Source organism: Oryzias latipes, chromosome 17 (genome assembly GCF_053564925.1).
Source record: "Oryzias latipes strain Hd-rR chromosome 17, Olatipes_Hd-rR_3.1".
Lineage (NCBI taxonomy): Eukaryota > Metazoa > Chordata > Actinopteri > Beloniformes > Adrianichthyidae > Oryzias > Oryzias latipes.
In genome coordinates, this window is record NC_136253.1 from 8,607,390 (window position 1) to 8,618,839 (window position 11,450).

Sequence of the window (11,450 nt, forward strand, 5' to 3'; positions counted from 1 at the left end):
ACTTGGATCCTTGAGTGGCACAAAAGCCACAAAGCCTGAGTTCTATCTGACCTTCTTTTTACAACAGGCTGATGTGATCCGACTGCAGATTCCCACATTAACTGACACGGTTTCGGTTTTTGCCATTGTAGTTTTTCTACTTTATAAAACTACAGATACTGTTCCTCCTTATGTGTCGATGGCCCTCATGTCACCAAACAACAAAGTAAAACTTAAGTAAAAAGTAAGTTTTCACGCTCATTCTCCGTTCCGTTTGTTTCCTACATCAGGTGTGTTTCAGCAAAAAGATGAAACAAGTCCAAGGGCCGACCTCTGGGATTGGACACCCTTCCTCCACATCAGTTATGACTTTTACAAAGTTGTCTTTTTCTTTCTTTCACTCAGAACCCATTCATTAATAGCAGGACATGCAGATAACCCTCACTACTGACTACATTTCATGTTTGTGTTCTTCAACACTGTGTCTCACTCATTCCTCTCATGTCCCAAAGGCAGCAGAGCAGAAAGAGAAGGACTCAAAGCTTCACATTTGACCTGGAATTGTTGTATACAAACAAAAAGCCTTCCAACAATCCCAGAAATGCTCTATAAACAAATGGAAACCTTCTGCTCTGCCGCCCCGCTCCTATAAACTGATTACACAGAAACATGCTTTATGTAACATGTTGGTGAGCCACCACAGTGATGAGGATTACCTTACAGCCAGACATCAGGGCTGGCAGGTTTGAGCGTTGTCCCGCATTGCCTTCTGGGAGGCTGAAATGTGGGTCAGAGGGAGTGCTAAGAAGACCCCCCCCCCACGGTTTAAATCCCTGAAGGAAAGATGCTCCAGATGCAGCTTTTCTGTTGCATCGATGTTCGCCCTCCAGAAACTCTCTTAGGCTGTTTCTGTACATTTGACCCTTCAGTATTCACTTTGTGCACTCACTTTAGTTCCACCCACACTGATGATGCGGTACACGTTGCGGTTGGCATCATAGAAGAAAGACACCGTGACGGCGTGCTTGCTAGCAGGTATCCAGTTCCTCTTGGTGGCGGGGTCGATCTGGAACACATGGGCGCGGGTACTGAAGATCGGCTGTTCTCTGCAAGGCAAGACACGAGGACAGTAAGAGTCTGGAAGAAATATATCTGGAAGAACACGTCCTTCTGTAGATCATCCAACGTCTGAATGACCCGACACACACTGAGGTCTTCCATGATTCCTCTATCTGTTCATGTTATTGTTTGACATCCACCCGAAAACAAATGGAAGCAAACCCTGTAAGCTGGCCTGTCAGTGGTTGAAGCAGCTTTATTCATAACTCCCCCACTTCCATCAGCCATTTTGAATTTATAAACGGTGTCACAAAAACCGACTGATAATGTTTTTGAAAACCTGGTGGCCTAAATTTGTCTTTTATTCCCCAGTAATCCTCTAATGTCACCAGATCCACTGCTGAGCCCCTTTAAAGACCCACTCCAATGAAAATGGTGTTTTGGGGCGTTTTTGCATATTCTTGAGGACAAATATAAAAGTATTAAGGATTAAAACTGCATTTCTGAGTAATTCTCTAATCACATTAGGATGAATCAGGAGCAGTTTAAAAAATGACATTTGAAAACGTTCTCAGTTTTGGTGCAGTAACTAAAATGGGCGGGGCCAAAGTATTCCTGCTCTCCCCCATTCTGATGCAGACGAATGGATCCATGAACGTCTTTGTTTTTCTGGTCTGAGCTGGAATCTGGATCAGAACTGGACGGATGGATAGATCTGATTTTGCTTCAATTTTTGTTGAAACAATAATGTTAGTTTAAAGGCTGTAAGCTAGTGGGAGAAACTGTTAACAAAGGGATGATTGGATTTCAGTGTCAGTAAAGGCTCTGTTCCACACCGACAGCCCCGCCCACAACTCCTGCCTCTCTGTAGATCTAACTAACTAACTATACTAACTAAGGATCGGGTCATCTGGACCCCATAGGATGGCACAAGGATTATGGACACACGTGTCAGCATGAACCATTGGCTGCATCACATGCAGAAAAAGGAAGGTCTGACATAGAAGATGGGGAGGGAGTTGGCCCAAAAAACCTCGTTCAGACCAAAGATAAAGTGTGAGCACAAAAGCTCTAATCAGGAGTTTACGCAAATAAACCAGACAATGTTAGGTTTAAGTACTTAGACATTAAAAATGAAGTAAAAAATCCTGACTTTGGAATTTGGCAAATGAATCAAAGTTTCAAATGTTTTGTTAAAAACTAAAAGGAAAAAAGTTAGTAGGCTGACGACTCCTAGATCTGCATTTCATTCAGTGAGCTCTTACCAAAAACAGCAGTGAAAATAAGTCTACATGGAGAATGTATAAGGGAGGAGACAAGCTTTTAAAATAAACACGAAGGACTCACAACCCTAGAGGTTGTGGAATGGAACAACCGATAATCCAAGTATTTAAGAATTTCACATTTCAGGCTAAAATCAGGTATTTAAACTAGAAAAGGTGGCTCCATCATCAGTCAGTGCTGTCCCACACTGGAGGCAAACAACAGCTGAAGGGTAAAAGTCAGACAGAGAGGAAAACTGGCTTTCTGTGTGTGCGGATGCAACGTTGTGTAAAGAAAAGACTTGTGTTACTTCAGTGCGAGATGACCTCCTTTCTCAGCAAGTGCATGTGGCCCACTTCAGACGGCCACTGGGAGGTCTTTAAAGATGGACAATCCCACTCATGTCATTCTGAGTACTGCAACGCCATAGTTGTACAGATATTTATACTACCATTCCTCTAGTTCTATGTCCTGCAGTCTTGAGGACAAATCTTCATTTGTGTTCCTGATTCCCAGCAAAGAGGACATTCCAGTGTATCTTTGTTCAAAATACCTTTGACTTTACCGCAAAGTGTAGAGAATTAAAACATTAAACAAAGCTGAAATAGATGTAAGTTCTGTTCTTCATAACTTTTCTCCTTAGTTTTTTGAACCTTGATGCATTTAAACTTGTTCCAGCATCAGAGTCAACCTCAAGCAGAGGTGTGAGGGCATCTTACCTTTCTCTGTGCTGAGGAAACATCTTACAAGGAGGGGAGGATGTCTTTTCTACAAGAAACAAGGAAGGACATTTGTTCTCTTAACATAAACTGTAAGACTGTTCTCTGGTTCCTGCTACAACACAAATAGACAAGTTTTCAGCAAAAGCACTTACCCCATGTCCGACTAAAGCAGGCTGAGTTTTGTCTCATAATACCCCCATGCTTCAGCTGCTGCCCCTCTGCGTCGACCTCTCTGCTTCTTCTTTGTGAGCCAGCAGATACTTTAATCCAGAATGACTCTCTGACAGAGAGACTTGGATGCCTGTAAACCGCTCCGTCCTGCTCTTTGGCTACACATTCTGTGACGACTTACAGGAACAGACATCCAGAGACCCTGGAAGACTGGTGGACTGCAGGCCACCTCGGGTTCCTCTCATAGTAACTCCGCCTAAAATCTCTAAGCTCTTCCCTGATGTCTGCGATCCATCCAGCCAGCTGGCAGAAGCCAACACCACAGCACCACCTGCTGGATGTGAAGGTGAATAACATGTGCTCTTACAGCGTGGTTGAGGGGAAGCGCTTCAGTCTGCAGCAACCCACGTTGGTATGAACATTGCAAAGCTAACCTCACAGGTCAGGTAGAGGATTAGACTGTCATTTTGGGACTGAAAGAGTCAGGAATGGTCGTATTGAAAAAATTTTTTAACCAAGCAATTGAAGCTTGACATTCCTTTAAATGATAAGGGACAAAATGCAGAAAAACAGTTAAATAGAATAAAAATTCAAAAATAGAAAACCGAGATGAAGTTGTGAGAAAGAAAATGCATCCATTACTGGATATCGTCCTCAAATGATTTATTTCGAACTCTGGGAAACTCGTATTTAAAATACATTCAGGGATGTAGAGGAAAATTACATTTTTGTCATGGTTGTGTTACACTTTCAGAATTAGGTCCTCTGTGTAAACTTTAGGGCTGTAATGATTATTTTAACAAAGATTCGATTCATATTATTTGTCATTGATGATCCAATTCCTAGTCCATTTTGGTTCATTCTGATTGGATCTGATCCTCTGACCTAACATGGATCCAGATCATCTTCATCCAAACTTCCAGCAGTGAGACTCAGACAGAAATTCCTGCTACTGAACAGTGAAGTTTTCCAGATTCTTGGATTTCTTCCAGATCATCAAGTGGAAATGAAATATGTGCCATCCGACGCTGAGGCTTCTGAACCACTCACAGACCTAAACTCTCACTCACTCTCACATACATACATTCTAATAACATGCGATGCTCACGTCAGCATTATGCTTCTTCACCGGCAAACAAACAATTCTAAAGAACAGCTTTTGAAAATGTCAACATCAATTTTGTTAATAGAGCTTTAAAACTCAAAATGGTAAACATGGAGCCACTAAAAACCAACTCTTAAATAAAACAAGTCTAATGTGAACATTTTAAAGTGCAGTATTGATTCAATGAACATTAACTTGTCTGGAGAAATGTTTAATGCGATTCCTCATTGATGTGGTTTTCCAGCTCATCAGCTCGACTGTCACAAGAACGGACGGACGGCTGGATCCAGATGCAGCAGGTTTATTAGCTCAGCTAAAAGTCCACAAAGATTAATCAGGGTCGGGCAGGCAGGGGTTGATGACGAGCATGAGAGCGTCAGAGAAGAAACAGGAGTAGTCAGGATCCAGGCGAGAATCGTGGCAGGCGGGAGGAAAACTGAGGGGAGAGGGAGAGACAAAACAGAGTCAGGAATCAGAAGATCCGGTCCAGATATAACGCTCAGTAATGCAGGAGAGGGGCACAAACAATACTTCGTACTGAGAGAGGCTCAGTCCGGTGCTTAGGTAGACAGTGACGGATTGCAAACGAGAGTCAGGTGTGTGGTATCCTGGAACTGTGTGCTGGGGCTGCTGGGAGATGTAGTGCATTCAGTACTCTGGAGACGGTTCCCGCCGGTGACCAGAGGGGGAGACAGAGCTCTGACTTCTAATGGAGCCCCCCTCATGCAAGCGCTCCGGAAGCGAAGGGGCCCTCCGACGCTGAGGTAGACCACGAGGTTGGGGTGCTGGTCTGCACTCTAAAGAAAAATACACTGGGCCAACTTAAAAAAATTGAGGTAACAATTTGCATTGATCTTTTTGAGTTATCCCAACTCTAGTCAGTATTGAGTAAATTAAATTTGACTTTTTGAGTTTGATTAACTCAATTTTATTTTGTCCCACAAACACAAATTATTTTTTATTTTTAAGTAAAAGCTTCTGGTGAATTTAAGTTAGCAAGTTATTGAATTTAAGCTAATTCAACTTATTTGTTTTCTTTTACTTTTACTCAAAAAAGTCCATGCAAATTGTTACCTTAATTCTTTCAGCATTCTAAACTTAATTCAATCAGTTGAGACAACTCCACCATTCTCGTTTTTGATTCAATTGTTTATTATGAAAAGAAACAGTATTTTTCAAACATACACCATCCAATACTTCACAAAATTAAGAAACGATAATCCGCCTTTAATACTCATTTCTCGTTGCTTCTCAAAAATTAAAGATTCAAAAGAATGTAAAGATTGGTAGTGACTAACAATATTTAATCTCCTGCATTTTGTACAAAGTAAAAGAAATACTTCTGTGACAAATAAAACCTTCAAAAGTCAAACATAAAACATTTTTGTTAGGCTTACAATTGAAATTGCTTAAAGGTGTAGCTGCTACATGCACATCTGCAACAAAAAATTAGCAGCACAATAACAGATTTCAAAGCACAGGTGTAAATATTCCAGGCAAAAGGGCTGATGCGCTGCTGGTTTTCCAGGTTTCCTTGTTGTACTTCCTTTTAATCACCTGGTCACGTGTGTTCAGCCAATCAGAGGCAGAAAAGAGGATGTTGGTGGAAACAAAGAAACTGAGGCTCTCACTTCCTCCAAATGTCCTCTTTTTTTCTCATTCTTGCTGGACACACCAGACTAGGTGAAAATGATGCAGAAAGATCTGGAAAACCAGCAGGACGTCGGCCCTCCGGGCATGAAGTTTGACACCACTGTTTTAGAACACTTACTGCCAAGTAGTTCTTCACCCTTTCAGGGCATTAAGCTCAAAGAAAACTTTCTGAAAGACCTGCAAGGTGTTCTTTAGACTTTTTGATTTACTGATGTTCAGGGCATATATCAGTCCAATAAGCAAGGCACAGGCTCTGGGTACATCCAGGTCTCCAAGGACTTCTGTTTCCTCGATCACCACTCCTGCATGAATTGGTGTAATCCCTCTTGCGATGGAAATTTTCAAGACTTCCCTGGTGATATCAGCATCTTCATCCTAAAAATAATTTTAAAATAAAAACAATGTTTGAAGTCCAAAGAAAAAGGGATCAAGTGTCTTATAAGTCCTCTACCTACCACCAGTTCTTTGAAAAGATCTTCTTCCTTTTCATTTAGGTAGACAACCAAGGAATGAATAGCAGCCCCCCTTTTCCTTTCAATGGAATGATCCTGTAGAGAGAAGAGGAAAACTTAATATGTGTATGAACTGATTAAAACTTACAGTGTCAAGTGGCAACTAACATGTTTTTACCTCTTCCACCATAGTCTTAATATGCTGAAAGTCCATTTTTGTGGCTCCTCCTCTTGTGGAAACCAGGGACATTATTTTTGAAGAGTAATGGTCTACTTTTGTCATGGATGTTGCCCCCATAGTGGTGATGCGTTTAAATCCTTCATTAATCTGTTTAGAAATAAGTAAAACATGAAAAGTTACAATTCACTTTTGTACATTCATCTACACAGTAAATGCTTTAAGTAAAATATTTCCATGAGCAGCACTAAAAAGAGCATGCCATGTGTCTCTGACATCACTGACTGGTGGTTCTTATTCTTAAATTAATTTACATAAACATCACTGTTGATAATTAGGATTACAGGTTAGACCTGAAAAACTATAAGAAAACTGTTTACAAAAATAAAAACGGTTAACATTTTATTTAAACTGGTTTACAAAGGAGACAAAAAACCTTAAAATAAAACTTGGAGCAGCTTTTTAAATGCTAAACTATAAGGTAAAAAATGTATTTCCAACTAAAGCTGGGGTGAAGAGTAAAAACAGAACAACAATTTTCCAACTGTTCAAGAATGATCCTTCCTTATTTTTCCTTTTTTCAAGTGAGTAAACTTTCTTGCCAAATATATTCGTCTATGTTTTAAGATAAAATTAGGGTTTGCAGGAAAGGTGCGGATAAGGGAGGAGCTGGACTTTCTCGATAAACGTTTTCTATCTGCTAAAAATGTATAATGTATCACTGATATAGCTGCCTTAGTTGGAGAACAAATAAACTGTAAATATTTAACCTACAGAAAAGCAATGTTCCAGATATGACTCATTATGCAGTTAATCTTAAGAGGAAACTAATTAACAGAGTGAAGTAAAACATTCAAACTTACAAAATGTCTCTCTCATACAGGCAAATAACACCAGAACTGGATAAATAACCCCACCGAGCTGTATTTGCGACACCTGACGCAGACAAAGCCGTTAGTGTTTCTCCCGCCAGGAATATTCAAATGCTAACGTTGTGTGTTTGCAACAGTGAGACAACATGTCAGAAAAACTCTGCGAGAAGGCAGTTTATTCTTGCCGTTTATTCAGTTGAACTTGAGACCAAAATGACACCGAATACTTGGTTCTAGTCTTGTTAAAATATAACATAGTTCCCCCCCCCCCCCCCCAGCACCCTATGAATTCAGTTGCTAGCTAAAAGTCGACGTTAGCAAGAAAACAACATCATGGCAGCTGTAGTTAGGTGTTTTCTTCCTGCACCTCTCGTGACACAGGTGAAAGATAATATTTTATTTGAATTAGATTGGCCAAAAACAAATTTTAAAAATGAGAACTTACCAGAGAGGACAGTCCTTCATTGAGCTGCTTCGTGCTTGCTCCGTTTCTCCTCGAAGGCGTGGCCTGTCTTTCCGGTGTTGTTGCACTAGCTTTTTAAGAATGCTCAACATAAAATCAAGTTTCACCAACTTAATATTTTGTTGTTGTTGAGTGAACACAAAATTGATGGTTAAAAATGTGCAATATATTAAGTCCTGACCACTTTAATACAATTTGAGTTCAACTCACTTCTTTAAATAAGTTAACAACTTACTATTATAACTTTATCGAGCAAACTTAAATATTTGTGCTTAAAATTTTGTTTTTTTTAAGTTCTACATACTAACCCCATGAATCATTTGTTAGAGTGTGTCCGGGTGGGATTGGTGGAAATGGCTGATCAGGAAGGGGTCGTCAGTGGCAATCCAGTAACGTTCCTCTGGGCCGTACCCCTTCCAATCCACCAGATATTGAAGCCAACCCCCCTGGTGCCGGGAATCTAGGATCTCCCTGACATGATAGGCTGCCTCACCATGCACCATCAAGGGAGGCATGCCGACATCAGAGGGCTCAGATCCCCTACCAGAGGTCCAATGGCGGGCTTCAGCAGTGAGACGTGGAAGGTGGGTGAGACACGGTACTCAGGAGGTAGGACATAAATCACCCGATTTATTTGATAATCCAGAATGGACCCACATTCCAGGGACTGGGCTTTTTGCAGGTGAGCCTGCAAAAAGGGCTCAGGTAAAAAGGACATTGGTACGGGACATCAAACTCAAGGTCCCGTACCAATAGTGGACCTTCCCCCTCCCCCAGGCAGCGGTCAACAAGCCCCCCCCCCCCCCACCTCCTCCCCCCGTAGCCCTGGTGGATGTCACCCAGAGCGACAGCGGGCCCCAAGAGTGTTGACCCGCCCCGTCCCAGAGCCAGGGATGGAGTGATCCCAGCCCCAGATGCAGATGGGCATAAGTTATATCTGGCCCTTTGAGGACAGCCGCTATGCTGATGTGGCCCTCAGTGAAAATGAGTTTGACACCCCTGGTTTACGGCCATCATCAACCGTCTGGCTCTGCCAAAGACCGCATGAGACCTGCTGATCTTTAAAAGCTGCTCCCAGTGACGTCACCGCTTTAGAGCGCCTTGTATGCTGAACCGCGCTTCCTGTTTCCCGCATCATTCTTCCCGCCAGCTCTTTTTTATGCTTTATTGTTCACAAAAAAAGAACAATGTATGACAACAACAACAGTCATGACAATGAGAATGCCAGGGGATGCTCACATATTAATACAATAGAAATACTGTAAAACCCATTACAATACATTACAAATGTTCAAAGACAGACAGTTTTCAGAAATACTTCTAGTTTTCTTGCTTAAACTGTTAGAAATGGTACGTAAATAAGATTTCTTCCCGCCCAGCTCTTGACCCTGAGCGGTTCCTCCGATGACATCAAACCACAATGCATTGCGGTGTTTGGTTTACTTTTGGTCTCCGTGGCAACGACGACCCGTCCAGCCCCTCGCTGGAGCTGAACCGGAAACTAACGTCATTCCGGTCCAATCCCCGCGCTCTGCGGTGACATAATGGAATTTTTAAGGCAGGGGAGCCAGAGGCGTCAGGCTGCAAGCGGGCGGCCGCCAAACGACCGCATATGCACGCAGCAGAGCACCGCACAGCCCCGCAGCGGCCGGCGCGCGCGGAGGAAGACGCGGGAATCAGCGGACTGCCTCACGCTCGCTCCCGCCTCGTGTTGGGGGTAAAACGAAACCAGGTCTCCACCCAGCCGGGGCAAACCCAGAGGTCCCCACCGTGGTTCTCCGGAGCGCGACGATGAAGGAGGATGAGGAGGTTCCGTCCAACCATCAGAACTCCGAGCCGGAAACCAGCCAGCCTCCGGAACCAGAGGGGATCCTGGCCCCGCCGGACCCGGGACTCCTCAGATTGACCTTCCCGGACCTGGAGCGCCTCTTCCTGCAGCCCTGCGGTCCGGTGTCCGCCGCCCACCCGCCTCCCCCCTCCCTCTACTACCCCAAGAGTGCCGGGGACGAGCAGGAGTTCGCAGAGGGCTTCGTGAAGGCGCTGGAGGACCTCCACCGGCAGAACCGGCTGGAGCTGCCTGCAGCACCGGGTCTGCTCCCGCCAGACTCGCCGGTGTACACGACACTTAACGGCTACCCCGGCGGCTGCGCCCCCCTCCCGCCTCCGTCGTCCCAGCTGAGCGGCGCGCATTCGCGGGCCGCCGCGGCTGCGGCGATGTCCCGGTTTCAGTCCGCCAGGGCGCTAAAGGACGAGCCCCAGACGGTACCGGACATGCAGAGCTTCGGGGACAGCCCCCCCCTGTCTCCGATCGATATGGACAACCAGGAGCGCATCAAGGCGGAGAGGAAGAAGCTGCGCAACCGGATCGCTGCCTCCAAATGCCGCAAACGGAAACTGGAAAGGATCTCCCGGCTGGAGGACAAAGTCCAGAATCTGAAGACGCAGAACATCGAGCTGGCCTCCACAGCCAGCGTCCTGAGGGAGCAGGTGGCTCAGCTCAAGCAGAAGGTGATGAACCACGTCAGCAGCGGATGCCAGCTTCTGCCCAATCAGGTCCAGGCCTATTGAGCAACAGCCGGAAGCCGGAGCCCGGATGCAGAAGAACACCTGCATCTGACAAGGATCAGACTTCTCGTGTGCATCAGGTGCTCAAGACAAAATTCAGACAGACGTGAAGCTGTCAGGGAGCGTGGAAACCATGCAGCTCCCTGACTGCAGCATATGCAGCTTCCTGACTGCAGCGTCTGCGGCTTCCTGCAGCGTCTGCAGCTTCCTGACTGCAGCGTCTGCGGCTCCCTGACTGCAGCGTCTGGGGGACCCTGACTGCAGCGTCTGGGGGACCCTGACTGCAGCGTCTGTGGCTCCCTGACTGCAGCGTCTGCATCTTCCTGACTGCAGCGTCTGCGGCTTCCTGACTGCAGCGTCTGCGGCTCCCTGACTGCAGCGTCTGCGGCTCTCTGACTGCAGCGTCTGTGGCTCCCTGACTGCAGCGTCTGCGGCTCCCTGACTGCAGCGTCTGCGGCTCCCTGACTGCAGCGTCTGCGGCTCTCTGACTGCAGCGTCTGTGGCTCCCTGACTGCAGCGTCTGCGGCTCCCTGACTGCAGCGTCTGCGGCTCCCTGACTGCAGCGTCTGCGGCTCCCTGACTCCAGCGTCTGCATCTTCCTGCACAATCTATGTAGCATCGCTGCGGGAAGAAGCGCGGCATCCAGGCTGCAGGTGACGTCATCCACCAATCAACGCGTGGCCTTTCTGGTTTACAAGCTTTTATAATGATAAACACGTTTCTCTAAGCAGCCTTTTGGAGTGAAAATGTTTTGTATTTTGTTGTTGTTGTCTGAGGTCCATGAATGTATGGAGGAACTGTATCACACCGAGACATGATGATGTTTATTAAATTCACTACTTTAATTTAATCCTATGCATTTAAAGTCTTGTTTGAAAAGAGCATTCGGATTAAATTCAAAGGGTCTATCTTATGAAAAATCGACGTTTGGAGCTTTGAATTGTTTAAAAATGACCCAAATTACCCAA

The 11,450-nt window shown here is 44.9% G+C and overlaps 2 protein-coding genes and 1 long non-coding RNA gene across 4 annotated transcripts in view; 1 reads left to right on the top strand and 2 right to left on the bottom strand.

The window, feature by feature from the left end:
- Positions 1-3,448, bottom strand: part of LOC101161005 (homer protein homolog 3) — a 29,031-nt gene extending 25,583 nt beyond the window's left edge. For both annotated transcript variants that reach the window (XM_078934353.1, XM_020710794.3), the window contains exons 1-3: positions 3,176-3,448; positions 3,021-3,069; positions 929-1,085 (exon numbers count right to left, since the gene is read on the bottom strand). In XM_078934353.1, coding sequence (XP_078790479.1) covers positions 929-1,085; positions 3,021-3,069; positions 3,176-3,212 — 243 coding nt within the window. In that variant the 5' untranslated portion in view covers positions 3,213-3,448. The remainder of the gene's footprint in view (positions 1-928; positions 1,086-3,020; positions 3,070-3,175) is intronic.
- Positions 3,449-5,430: 1,982 nt separating this feature from the next.
- LOC110016980 (uncharacterized) lies at positions 5,431-8,039 on the bottom strand. The gene is made up of 4 exons (XR_002875050.2): positions 7,900-8,039; positions 6,583-6,732; positions 6,408-6,500; positions 5,431-6,327 (listed from the first exon to the last, which is right to left on the bottom strand). It is a non-coding gene; the product is annotated as an uncharacterized LOC110016980 (long non-coding RNA).
- A 1,329-nt stretch (positions 8,040-9,368) lies between these two features.
- Positions 9,369-11,332, top strand: LOC111949028 (transcription factor JunD-like). The gene has a single exon (XM_023964835.2). It carries the CDS (start codon positions 9,709-9,711, stop codon positions 10,483-10,485), a length of 777 nt encoding a protein of 258 aa, XP_023820603.1. The 5' UTR covers positions 9,369-9,708; the 3' UTR covers positions 10,486-11,332.
- Positions 11,333-11,450: the final 118 nt, after the last annotated feature.

What these genes read in the sequence shown, in the direction of transcription:
- LOC111949028 (XM_023964835.2), top strand. Translation starts at nt 9,709, where the DNA reads ATGAAGGAGGATGAGGAGGTTCCGTCCAACCATCAGAACTCCGAGCCG.